The sequence below is a fragment of the Hylaeus anthracinus genome, unplaced genomic scaffold (genome assembly GCF_026225885.1).
Source record: "Hylaeus anthracinus isolate JK02 unplaced genomic scaffold, UHH_iyHylAnth1.0_haploid 11980, whole genome shotgun sequence".
NCBI lineage: Eukaryota > Metazoa > Arthropoda > Insecta > Hymenoptera > Colletidae > Hylaeus > Hylaeus anthracinus.
In genome coordinates, this window is record NW_026534328.1 from 872,038 (window position 1) to 885,169 (window position 13,132).

At 31.3% G+C, this 13,132-nt stretch overlaps 3 protein-coding genes across 7 annotated transcripts; 1 reads left to right on the top strand and 2 right to left on the bottom strand.

Annotated features, from left to right (window-relative positions):
* Nucleotides 1–14: 14 nt before the first annotated feature.
* LOC128897132 (E3 ubiquitin-protein ligase Hakai) lies at nt 15–4,233 on the bottom strand. 3 transcript variants are annotated; one of them, XM_054160841.1, is made up of 5 exons: nt 4,001–4,233; nt 1,825–1,928; nt 1,358–1,669; nt 992–1,180; nt 15–914 (listed from the first exon to the last, which is right to left on the bottom strand). In XM_054160841.1, the coding sequence occupies exons 2-5, from the start codon at nt 1,924–1,926 to the stop codon at nt 237–239; spliced, it is 1,281 nt and encodes a 426-aa protein (XP_054016816.1). In that variant the 5' UTR covers nt 1,927–1,928; nt 4,001–4,233; the 3' UTR covers nt 15–236. The 3 variants fall into 3 exon arrangements, with proteins under 3 accessions (XP_054016816.1, XP_054016817.1, XP_054016818.1); XM_054160842.1 differs by lacking the exon at nt 4,001–4,233 and adding an exon at nt 3,887–3,917; XM_054160843.1 differs by lacking the exon at nt 4,001–4,233 and adding an exon at nt 3,680–3,853.
* A 506-nt stretch (nt 4,234–4,739) lies between these two features.
* Nucleotides 4,740–9,941, top strand: LOC128897127 (choline transporter-like 1). 3 transcript variants are annotated; one of them, XM_054160830.1, is made up of 13 exons: nt 4,740–4,914; nt 4,979–5,131; nt 5,547–5,692; nt 5,778–6,169; nt 6,252–6,341; nt 6,691–6,830; nt 6,925–7,111; nt 7,183–7,314; nt 7,366–7,519; nt 7,594–7,734; nt 7,815–7,974; nt 8,095–8,316; nt 8,391–9,941. In XM_054160830.1, exons 2-13 carry the CDS (start codon nt 5,021–5,023, stop codon nt 8,541–8,543), a joined length of 2,028 nt encoding a protein of 675 aa, XP_054016805.1. In that variant the 5' UTR covers nt 4,740–4,914; nt 4,979–5,020; the 3' UTR covers nt 8,544–9,941. The 3 variants fall into 3 exon arrangements, with proteins under 3 accessions (XP_054016805.1, XP_054016804.1, XP_054016806.1); XM_054160829.1 differs by having other exon boundaries at nt 4,740–5,131; XM_054160831.1 differs by having other exon boundaries at nt 4,741–5,131; nt 7,375–7,519.
* Nucleotides 8,591–12,026, bottom strand: LOC128897137 (ribosome biogenesis protein BRX1 homolog). Its single transcript, XM_054160850.1, has 4 exons — nt 11,757–12,026; nt 11,307–11,583; nt 10,696–11,051; nt 8,591–10,603 (listed from the first exon to the last, which is right to left on the bottom strand). The coding sequence occupies exons 1-4, from the start codon at nt 11,880–11,882 to the stop codon at nt 10,313–10,315; spliced, it is 1,050 nt and encodes a 349-aa protein (XP_054016825.1). The 5' UTR covers nt 11,883–12,026; the 3' UTR covers nt 8,591–10,312.
* Nucleotides 12,027–13,132: the final 1,106 nt, after the last annotated feature.

The following is a 13,132-nucleotide window of genomic DNA, read 5'->3' on the forward strand; positions in this document are numbered from 1 at the left end:
AATACATGTCTTCATAGAATTAAAACAACTTTATTGCTGTAGTATTGTATAAGTTTAGCGATTTAATGCTGCATATATAGTCCTTGAAAAGTATAAAATATTTTATAATTATTTTTTCCTAATAGTGAGCAGCTCATTTATAGAAATGGTACCTATAACCATTTTTGCTTGCTGCATATCGTCCACAACAGTTTGATCACAATGTATACAAGTTCGTCAGAGTAGAGGTATTTCACTTATCTATAAAATTGTTGTTGGTGCTGTGACCATTGACTCTGAGGTGGTGGAGCTTGTTGTTGAGGTGGTGGACCATATGATGGATCTTGTATGTATCCCGATGGAGATGGCCTTATCGAAGTTGGCGTTGAAGATACATACTGTTGCTGTTGTGGTGTTGGCGGTGGCACATAAGATACTTGAGCAGGGTGCTGAGGCTGCTGATAGTACTGTTGTGTCTGTGAAACTGGAGGTGGTACATTATATCCTCCATAATTAACTTGTGGAGGTGGAGGAGGATAATAATGATGACTTTGTTGCGTATGCATATCGTGCGTTGTTATGGCTGTATCTTGTATGGGTACGGTTATCAGATTTGTTCTTAACGGAGCGTTACTTGGTGGCGGAGGTCCAGAACTTTGGGAATAATTCTGCATTGATATCAATGCCTGTGGTCTATGCTGTGGCCTGTGTTCTACCGATGCCTGATTTACCATTGAATTCACTCTAGGATCATTTCCCATTATTGGCTGTACCATGTGTGATTGCACGGATTTTATGCGAGTATTTTGTATAGCAACCGACGAAACTTTTGTTAACTCTATATCTGACTTAGAATGCACATATTGAGGAGGATCAACTTGCATTCCCTGAACCTGTTGCGGTGGGGCTGATATATGTCGATGATTTATATGAGCCTGTGTACAAATTATACGATATTTATTCATGTAGTAAATATAATTATTCAAAACCAAGAGGGACTAATTGAAATTACCTGTAAATCTCTTTGACTAAGATATGTTCGTCTGCATCCAGCATTTCCATACCTAGTTCCTCCATGTGTACACATGAACACAGTACCTAAACCAGTTTGCTCTACTCTTGAGACTTTCTCCATACAACGAGGACAAACTTTGTCTTCTCTCTTGGCACAAGATAAGCAAAATACATGTTTGCAAGGTATCTGAAATAACAAAGTTTTGAATAAGTTGTAAATATTAAGCAAAGAAGCATAAACATTACGCTCAAACCAAATTATTATGTTCTATAAACTTAATATAGATGTATTATGCTCACTTTTCAAAATTGTGATAACTAAAAAATATTCTTCTCATATATTTGTTATAAAAATGTTGCTCACCATACGCCCATAAATAAGAATTGGTTTCAAACACTTATCGCAACAATGTATCATGGGGTTTAACACTTTCTCTCCAATGAGATTAACTCTGTGGTCCCATCTTAGACGGAGCATCGGTTCAGGAGGTCCTCTATTAATAGTTGTAAATGTTGGAGCTTCCAACTGTGATATATCAGCCTCCAAATCAAATTGCTGCTCCAAAGGTGGCTGTTGCGTTGGTGGAACTTCATGTTCTTCCAATTCAACTCCAACTGCTTCTGTCGGAGTTTCCTCCGTTTGCTGAGGAGTCTCTTCTTCGTCACTTTCAATAACCTATTTCAAACATATGTGCATTTCATCTCTTCTTAACAAATTAAAACTTATCCAAATAACCAATAAGTTAATCAATAAATGCTTAGTAAAGACTACTAATCATAATCCACAGATCCAGTTAAAAACTGAAATTTTCAAATGATAAACAAATTTACCTTTACTTGTTTCTTAGATCTACCTCTAGCACGACCTCGTGCTCTGCCACGTGCTCTACCACGAGTTCTACCTCTCATTCTTTTACCACCATCTTCCTCCATTGCTAGAATTAATTTTCTTTATTTATGAAACAAAATCTAATGCTTGACATCTGTTAAAAGTGAAATTCAATTTTTTGTTGTTTAAGCATAACATCGACAAAACAGGAAGGAAATATAAAAGTTTATTATGAATGTCCAAGGAAATGATATACAGTGAGTAACTTTAATAATCGGACACTATGAGATTTTTACATTATCATATTATAACTTCGTTTCTAAAAAAACAAGCAAAAAACATAATCAAGTATTATATTAACGTATATGTTTAGTAAACAATAGTATAAGTTTTATTTACATAACTTACTGTAATTGTTAAATAACACGATTTAAATAAAACATTGTCTGATTTTCGTTACTTTAATATTCGGATACTTTTAGAAACTATTTATTTTGAGGCCAATTTTTATAATAATATATTTTAATATCTTGTTGGGTAGCCATTCTGTTGTATTACTTCTGTTAAACGTTGTGGCATATTGCTAATGATTTTTTTTAAATATTCAATAGTTATTTTGTCCAATTCTTCTTTTAACTGATGTTTCAACATTTCTTTTCAAGATATTGTTGTTGTTCTGATACCGTCGCTCTAGTTCATTCCACACATTTTTGATAGGATTGAAGTCATGTGATTGAGGTGGTGGTTGTAAAACTTTTGAACAATTGTACAGTAAATATTCTTGCATGATGCATGCCTTATGTTTCGGGTCATTACCCTGGTAAAACTTAAATGTGTTTAAAATTCTCATTTGTGTAGCACTTTTGTATAAATTATTTTTTAATATGTTCAAATACACATTTTTATCCATAATATTGTTAATAAAAACTAATTCGCCCAGCCCAAATGTGGATATACAACCCCAGACAAGCACACTGCCTCCTCCATGCTTTACAATCGGCCTTAGATTTTTAAATTTAAATTCTTCATTTTTCTTACTCCACACCATCCTTTGTCCATCTGATCCAAAAATGTTAAATTTACTTTCGTCTGTAAAAATGACATCGTTCCACCATGTTTCTTCCTTGAAAACAAATTCTTTAGCAAAATTTAATTTCTTCTTTCGATTTTGTTCATTCACATACAGTTTCTTCTTAGCTACTCTTCCATTCTAACCACTATCTTTTAAGGCTCTGCGGATTGTTTGGGGATGTACCTTCTTCCCAGTCTCGTTTAAGAGCTCTGTTGCTAATTTTGGTGCACTGAGTGAAGGATCCTTCTTTATTTTTCTTATTAGTTTCCTCTTATCACTTGCATCCAACTTCTTCAGTTGGCTGTACTCTTACTCATGTTGAGTATGGCAGCAATTTGTCTACATAATTTCCCCTTTGCATTGTGAAAAATCAGAAGTTTTATATTATACGTGGTATTGCTTTTGCATGGCATTATACACGTGCATGTAACGGTTATCGAAGAATAACTGATGAAATAAAGTTTGTTAGTATCATCCGAACAATTGACTGTGTTTGTAAACAAACACTTGTTCTAACTCGAAGTAACTCTGTATAAACACTCAGAAAAGGTGCTACACTACCAAGTATCCGAATATTAAAGTAACACAAAAATCAGACAATGTTTTGTTTAAATCGTATTATTTAACAACCATTGTAAGTTATGTAAGTAAAACTTTTACTATTATTTACTACACATATACCTTAATATAATACTTGATTATGTTTTTTATTTGTTTTATTAGAAACGAAGTTATGATGTAACAAAGTAAAAATCTCATAGTGTCCGAATATTAAAGTTACTCACTGTCTGTAATATATTAATGTCCAAAGAAATTAAATATATAATAAAGAAAATATTAACAAAAGACATCATTAGTGGTAAGGATATCGTGTAATAGGATAAATACAATTGAACTATTACTAAACATATTACGTTTACGTATCGAGTAAACGAAGTAAATTCTAGTTTCAAAATTTCACGCTCAACGTCATGCTTAGATTCATTACTTACTTAACGATATAGGTTATACATCGAATTCTGTGACGTATAATTTAAGAGCCAAGATCGTATTTGTAATGAAAACAAAAATAAAAAAAAACGATGTACGAGGGACACTTTACTTACACTTGAACAACAATTAGAGGAAAAACTTTTTCACTATTGTAGAGTCCAATGTTTCTCACTAAACTTCATTTCATATAAGATGAATGAAGAAATAATCTGTTGCTACAACCTTCATTGTAGTAATCCATATGACGTAGAGTACTGTCGTATAGTGTTGTTACCTTGGAAACGATTCTATGCCATGCGAATCGCAGGTATGTTATGTATAATAGTATGCCTTGTCACCTCTGAATTCCTTGTGCTGTTTAATAATAAGCAGGGCCGGTGTTACGAGGGGGGGGGGGGGGGGGGGCAAATTTTTTGGGGGAAAACAGCCCGGGGTCCCAAGTATACGAATATACCGATATACAGGGTATCCCAAAAATGTTGTAACAGCTTGATAAGGAACTTTTTCCTTAGCGAAAATGTTGTCCGAAGCTTCGTTGAGGAGATATTAACAGAAAACACTGACCAATCAGAGCGCGACTATACCGTTGGAGCAGCCGCGGTAGCGTATGAGTGCGGCCGCCTATTGCGTAGCGTACGGTCCACTGGCATACTCGCGCTCTGATTGGTCAGTGTTTTCCGTTAATATCTCTTCAACAAAACCTCGGACAACATTTTCGCTAAGGAAAAAGTTGTTTCAAATCACCTCCCGAACCACCCCTTTCAAGATGTTACAACATTTTTGGGGCACCCTGTATATACCCCTGAAGGGGCGCCACGATAATCTTGCCCAGGGCGCCAATATTGCTAAAACCAGCCCTGATAATAAGTGATTCTAAATTGTTAACATGAACGCTAACGTTAAGAAGTATCATACGAAAACGTTGCGCTGGTTTATGTTACAGAGAACAACATAGAGAAACGAGAATGGAAAAGATAATAGTAAATCTTTTATGTACAGTTGATACATAATCGCAGATAACTTCAAGGTGATTCAACGGAGGGAGTAACTCCGAAATCGAAGGGGATTCATTTACTTATTTTTATATACAGTATTTAAGTGCCTTGTTCTGATTATAACGAAATTTTTAAAAAATGTCTTGGTGCACGGGAGATGACGATGAGGAACGACCTGATCCGACACGTGTGCGAGGATGCACAGATATTTTCTGGCTTTGCTGTTTCATTGCATTTTGGTTTCTTATGGTATTTATGCATCAACTTTATATTATTAACTAACAAAAGAATATATTTCTTTCAAATTTCTACATTGAGAAATCTATAAATCTATTTGTTTCTGTATAATATTTATTCTAAACTCTACTGCTAAATTTCATGTTGTATGTGTAAAATAGTAAACATAAGTTAAGTACAGTTGATAACACAAATATACTAACTTCTAAAAGATTATGTTGTACCAAAATGATTACATTCTTAACTGCAAGATGTATCTTGCATATTAGAACATTTAAGACTTTGAGTATCCCAAGGCAGATATTATAAGCAAATAGCGATCTGTTAGAGAAGTAGATTCAGATAATTCATTTTGTTTTTTTTCTTAAAACAAATGGATATGTTCAACGTATAAATATTTGGACTAATTATTTTGTTTTCTCTACAGATTTTAATAGCAGCTTTTGCTCTTGTTTATGGTAATCCTTTAAGGCTTATAAATGGGTATGATAGCTTTGGCAATACTTGTGGCATGAAAAATAATCCTAAATTTGGCAGTATGGAACTTTCTGGTCAAGACACTAGTGACAAACCGTTAGTGTCAATTTTCTTGTCATTTCCGTTATTTATTTATTTCTAAAAGTTTAATAAAAAATGTTCATTAATTTTATTATTTTAGATATTTATTCTTCCTAGACATAAACAATGTTACACAATCTTTAAAAATTTGTGTAAAAAAATGTCCAGATAGAACTATGACAACAATGAATGACATATGTAGATTCTACGAAGAGACAGGATCACAACTTTGTCACGATAAACCAAGAAATGACTTTAGTGCTTGCAGTAATGGAAACAGAAAAAACAAAACAGGCTCTTGTCCTGAATTACCAGTGTACAATAGCATATCAGTTCTTAACCGTTGTGTTCCAAAAGCTATTAAGGATGTAGGGGAAACTATAATTGCAAATTTATATGGTTTGATTAACTCATGGGATATTATTGAACAGATTTTAGGAGATTTATACAAAACTTGGAGAGAAATTCTGGCTTTATCATTTTTAGCTTTTGGTATGATTTAATACCTTACTATTTAAATATTTTATTCTACAAGCAAATTAGATGAAAATTTTATATATACTCCTTTTTTCAGTTTTATCTCTCTTTATGATTGCTATATTTCATTTATTGGCAAGTATCGTAACATGGATTGTAATGATTCTTGTTAGTATTGCAACTGTAGGTAAGTTATTTAAACAATGTATACAGGTAGTAGATGAAGAACGTATTAATTTAATATACAGTTCATGCATTCTATGACAATTTTTACTACAAGTTATCTTACTTATTCAGGCAAATTTGAAAGAAGAAATCATAGTGACTGTTCCATAATTTTGCAAGACAGAAAAACCTTTTCAAATATAAATATTCTGATAAAAACTTTCAATATTTATATTACGTTAACATGTTATCGATGTATAAAGTAAAAATATTTTTTCCTACATATATACTTTTATTGTAAATATTGTATATTATACAAAATTTTTAAATCATATTCAAGCAGCAAATAATTTGTATATTGAATTTTATAGCTGGTACAGTCTTATTATGGTGGACATATATAGACATTAAAAGAACTTTAGACACAACCAATCCAAACCAACTTCTCGAAGAATCGGTTAGAAATGAAAGAGCATTCTTAGCTTTTTCTATTGTTGCAACAATAATAACTGTACGTAATTATTAATATATGAAAGAAAGTGTAATTGCTCACTATTATTTTTATTACTTACTCGAACTATTTAAGAACTATTTGTAAATTTTAGGTCATTTTATTACTCCTTTTAAGTATACTACGTAAACGTATTGGATTTATGACAGCATTATTTAAAGAAAGTGCAAAATGTTTAGCAGAATTACCAGGTTTATTTTTTCAACCTTTACTCACATTTGTTGCTCTAATATTATTTTTTGCCTTTTGGGTGACTGTAATTCTTTGCCTTGGAACAGCTAGTAAGTGTTTCCATTTTGTGTATACAGAAGAAAAGTACTTAAAATACATGATATATAAATAATATTTACAGACTATCCAGGAACAAAATCTGTACAAATGTATAAGAACCACATATTTGACTCTTTAAATTTGAACTTACTTGGAGAGAAAAGTGCATTTGTTGAAGAGAAGAAATTTGACTTTTCACTGGATTCCTTTAAAAGTAATACTTAACACTTTTATTTTTCATTTAATTAGCATTACTATTTCTAAGGTGTTTCAGCTTTTACCCTTGTGGAGTATGTCGATTCAACTTGGGTGAAATACATGTGGTGGGTATATATTATAGGATTAATATGGACTTCCGAATTCATTATTTCTTGTCAAGATATGGTAATATCTGGAGCAGTCGCTCATTGGTATTTTAGGTAATAATATAAAAATAATTTGTGTAACATGTAAATTTTAGTAGTGGTGTGATATATGACATTTATTATTTTAGAGGAAAAGATGCTAGCGCCTCTCCAGTATGCTCTGCTATGGGAAATTTAGTTAGTTACCACTTAGGTTCTGTAGCTTGTGGTTCGTTTTTAATAACTCTTTTTAAGTTGCCACGTTTAATTTTGACGTATCTACATGCTAAGTATGTTTATTACTAATGAACACATGTATCGAGTAGTTAAATTTTCTGTAATATACTTTATAATTTGTATTTTTTTATAGATTTGACAGAAATAAGGAAATTTCTCCATGTGCTCAATGCGGCCTAAAATGTTGCATATGCTGCTTCTATTGTTTAGAAAAATTTATTCGATATATGAACCATAACGCATACACTGTAGTTGCCATTGAGGGAACACATTTTTGTAATGCAGCCAGAATAGTATGTTATACTTTAGAGTGAGAATTTCATTGAATCTCATTCTATCATTCATCATGAATATTTGAAGTTTTAACATAACATGAGGTGAAGGAGTAAATATTGTACCCATTATACTTTCAGGCATTTACAACACTTGTTAGTAATGCTTTACAAATAGCAGTTATTAATGGTGTGGGAGACTTTATTCTGTTCTTGGGAAAATGTTTTGTGACAGCTGCTACTGGAAGTATTGGATTACTATTTATGAAACAGGATCCCAGATTACACTTTTATGCAGCTCCAATTTTTGTTATTTGTGTTTTTGCATTCTTTATTGCACACAGCATTATTTCTCTTTACGAGGTAGATTACATAAATCCTTTGCCTAGCGACTTGGTATGTATATTGTGCATCTATAATTCAATATTTTATTGCAGACTGTGATAGATACTCTGTTTCTCTGCATCTGTGAGGACAAGAATTTAAATGGTGAAAATGGAAAGTGGCGCCAATCAGCACTAGCACAAATTGGATCTAATACTAATACAAATGGACAGCAGTCGCACGAATTAACACCAATGAACACATAGGTATAATATTAAGTCACTACACAATTTCTCTTCCGATCCTTTTACACTTTTTATACACATTTTTTAACATGTTTTATCATAACATTTAAAGATTTTTTTAAATTTGAAAATTATGACTATTTTAATCACTTTTATGCAATTTTAAATTGAACATAGCCACACTCAAAAATATATGTGTGTGTGTGTTGTTACTTTACAATGACTACGAATACTTTACACTAAAATTGCATCATTGTGTACTTATAACTTTACTTCTATCGTATAAACGAATTTTTCTCGTTCGTCTAAAAATTACTGCCAAGTATTAAAACTTTCAATTTGTAACAGAAGTTATAACGATAGCAAGGACCCAATAATCTTTCAAGTTGATGTCCCACCATCAAATAAACAAACAGTAACAAGTCCAATTATACATACATTTTATAAATAATTAACTTCAATTTCTGAAGTACATACAAAAGTAATAGCAACATAGTAACACTGTTTTATTATATTTTCATGCATTTATGTGATTTAATATACTTTTTAAAATTTTTCTAACCTACAAAAAGATATAAGTAATAGAATAAGTTGTGTAGAATTATTTTGATCTATACTTAATTATATATCGCACAATATTTGAAAATTTTATATTCACATACTATAGTTTTGTTACATCAATTTGTAATTTAACTATTTCTTAAAAAGGTAACAGGCCTTACAGAAAAATTATTTAACACTGTTATATAGTGTCCCGTATATGTACAAAGGACAAATTTGAATCATGTATTTTTTAATGATTTTAAATGCATATATTTTTGTAAACACTTGTTAACAGAAAGAATACTTTACTATTTCGTCCAAGAAAAAGAGCATATATTCTTTCCTTTGGAATATGTTTGTCAGTATTTCTATTTGTAATATAAGGATTTCATAACACACTTTTATAAGCAGTTGAATATACTAAAATATAACCTTTATGTTAAATAGATAAGATGTTATGTGTGCTGGAAAATGTAGTGTATATTTTAAGTAGGTATATACAAACATACATTGTTTATCTAAATTTTATTCCATATAAAAAGTAGTAACCATAAACTTGCAAAATATGCAAATATGTTAGCTTTAAATTTAATATGTTTAGCACTTTCACTATAAATTGTGATTAATAAGACTCAGGCTTTCGCATCATAATGTACAAAATATATTAGACTAGCTTATGTGCTTTCATACATCTAAATCAAGTACAAGTATGTGCCAGCATAATTCATAATACTATAAACGATAATAATTTACGGTATACATTGGCATTGAATAATGTATAAGACTACATTAATGAATTTAATTATTTATGAGTTTGAGATGTAACACTACGTTATGCATTTATTATTAAGAATAAAATGTTCCTTACTCTTTTCATTTCTTGTATGAATGATATTTATTTTGATAGTATAATATCATTTTTGTAGAAATGGATAAATGCATTCTAAACGGTTACATAAATATTTAATTCAGTGCAATTTTATACAAATAGTTTTAAAATGAACCATTATTAACAATATAAAAATCGTACATCACACTATTTTTACAAATATCATATGATTATCCATTGCATTACAACTTATATTTATGAATGTTGTACGCTTTATGAATTGTTCATGATACCACATGCTTTGCCTTAATAAAATGTGTATATTAAATTGTATTGGTAGTCAAAAACAAAAATGTATTATTGTATGATGTATTTAATAAAACTTTTAACATTATAATACAGATTCTTATACATATAACTATTTCATTAATTTCTTTGTTTTCTTTTTAGAATTAGCTTTCTTTATTTGTTTTCCTAAAAATTTCGTTGCACCCTTTTTTACTGTTTTCTTTTCACTTTTATTAATCTGCATTGGTTTCGTCTCTGTGGCTTGTAGTTCCATTGCTTTCTCTAGTGGATCACCTTTAAAAATCTCATCCATAGGATTTAATGCATACGATTCTTTGGGTTTACTAATTTCTTTGACCATTTTCTGCTCTACCTTGTTTATGTATTTACCAGCAGCTTTTTTATTTATGTATTGTCGAAACTATAATTTAAGGAACGATGATATATAAATGTGCTGTTTTAAACTTAAATATGCATTAACAATGTTAAAGTAAATATTTAATTCGTTAATACCTTAGCAGGTGAAATATATGTTGGATTATTCCAAAGTACATCACCACCAAAGCTTTCTGCAAATATTTTGACTGGATTTAATACAAATCTTGGACCAATTTCAGCTAATCCACCATCCTCTGTCAAAATTTGAAAGTTCCTAAACCATATTCTATTGTCTAATACACTGAATGTATATACATGATCAAAAAAAGGTTGACTTTTAGGATGATGATTAGGCACACCAAATATTTGAACAAACAACTCTTTTAAGAGACTGTAATGTGGCTTTGCATTAAAAGTATCATCAAACGATAACAAAGGACGAGATCCCTTTAGGCAATTTCCAGTCATTTTTAATTCTCCCATAGTATAGACTAAAACAGAAAATAGATTAATTGTACAATTATTCTATTTATAGTAGAAATAATACTTTTATTAATGTTCCATAAGTTTATTACTTTTCTAGAAATCTGTATTAACTAAAAATGTTATATAAGTATATAAACTTCATCTTAAGTTTGAAATGATTGCTAATAATTTTATAAAAGCAAGGTATTACCTCAATTATTAATGCAAATATCACAGACCATAAAACTGTATGATTAACAGATAAAGAACATAATACATACTATTTTCAACAAGAAATTTTACGCTTGGTCCTGTAGGAACATTTGAAAGCCACATGTACAAGTCCCTTTTTCTTCTGCCTTCAAACAACATTGCTTTGTTACAATTCTTCATTTCACATACTTCATTAATTACTTGTAAGTTTTTAGTACGTTCTATTTTAGATTCGGGACGATGATGAGGCATAAGATTCTTCATGTCATCCATAAGATGACGGTCTCTATAGCTAATTCCTCTGGTTGCAAAAATCAGCACTCGTTGTTTATTAATCCATTTCACCTGAATAATTATGTTTAAATAATTCATATTTATTAACAATAGAAACAAAGAGCTTATGCAAAACTTAATTAATCGTGATTAAGTTATGTAAGTTCTTCAATAACTTTGATTATTATAAAATTATAAGTTTATAAATATATTTCAATTGAAGAAGGTTAGGAAAATTTTCAAACCTTTTTAGGTGGTGGTTCGTCTGACATTCTTTTCGCTGGTAAAGCTTCTGGTACATTTTCTTTATTAATGTCCTTGCTACTGTCATTTATTACTGTCCTTTTACGTTTCAATTCTTTTTTCTTCATATTTCAGCTGCTATTGGCTTAAACAAATGTAAGAACACTTCATGAAAATAAAGTTAACCGCTAAAACCGAAACTGAACTTGAGCATGTCACACGTGTTAAATGGTGTTAGAATAAACAGTGGTAACAGAACTCTATTGGACGGTACAAAATCTCCCCATTGGTGACCTGTGTGTCTGTCCAGGAGCGTATTTTAGAGTGTCATCACTTTTTTCTTCAACCCCATGCAGTGATTGGCAAAACCCTAGGATTCGAATAAATTTGAAGTTTGCCGACATGTTTGTCTCGTTTCCCTCTTTGAAAAATGTTGAAAAGAGTAAATGAGACAAACATGTCGGCAAACTTCAGATTTATTCGAAGCCTAGGATTTTTTGGCCATCGCTAATTTCGGCCCAAAATTCTCGAAAGTAATTTTTATTTGGTATCTCTATTTTGTTCTCTTTCTCTTCTTGATTCTTCCACTAACTTATATAGCTCTTATTTAATCTCTATCTGTTCATAATAAAATGCGTATGAACAGGGCCGGTTTTAACAATATTGGCGCCCCGGGCAAGATTATCGTGGCGCCCCTTCAGGGGTACAGAGTGTCCCAAAAATATTGTAACACCTTGAAAGGGGTGGTTCAGGAGGTGATTTCAAACAACTTTTTCCTTAGTGAAAATATTGTCCATTCAGCGAAAACCCTGACCAATCAGAGCGCGAGTATGCCGGTGGACCCACAGCCGACTCTAGTACTAGCCATGCTAAGAAACATGGCAACACCGCTCCAGTGATGGACAAATAGAGCTCTATCCTAACTGGAGTGTGAACAACTGTAGGAAGAAATAGAGGCGACGAAGGTCCGAGAGAAATGCAAAATGGGTGGTTCCGGTATTATCCTATAGCAAATTTATTTGTAGAGAAGGAACAAACGTACGCCGTAACATAACCTACCCGAGCATCGCTGAGCATTGTCGAGTGAGTTACTTTCAAATAGTTTCCGCATAAAATTCGATAAATACAATATAAATTGAATTGTGACAAATAATAAAATTTAGCTCTATATCAAATTGTATATATTTGTATGATCTAAATTATGGTATGTAAATTATGTATACTATTTCATTATTATGTCATTATTATTAATGTTTCTATCGTTTTATATATAAATAAAAAGGAAATAAAGTTCAAATCTGTACATAATTAATCTGTAAATAGTGTAAATAATTCCTAGAGTGCCGCGAAATTCAAACAAAGAGGAGTCTGTTCTCCC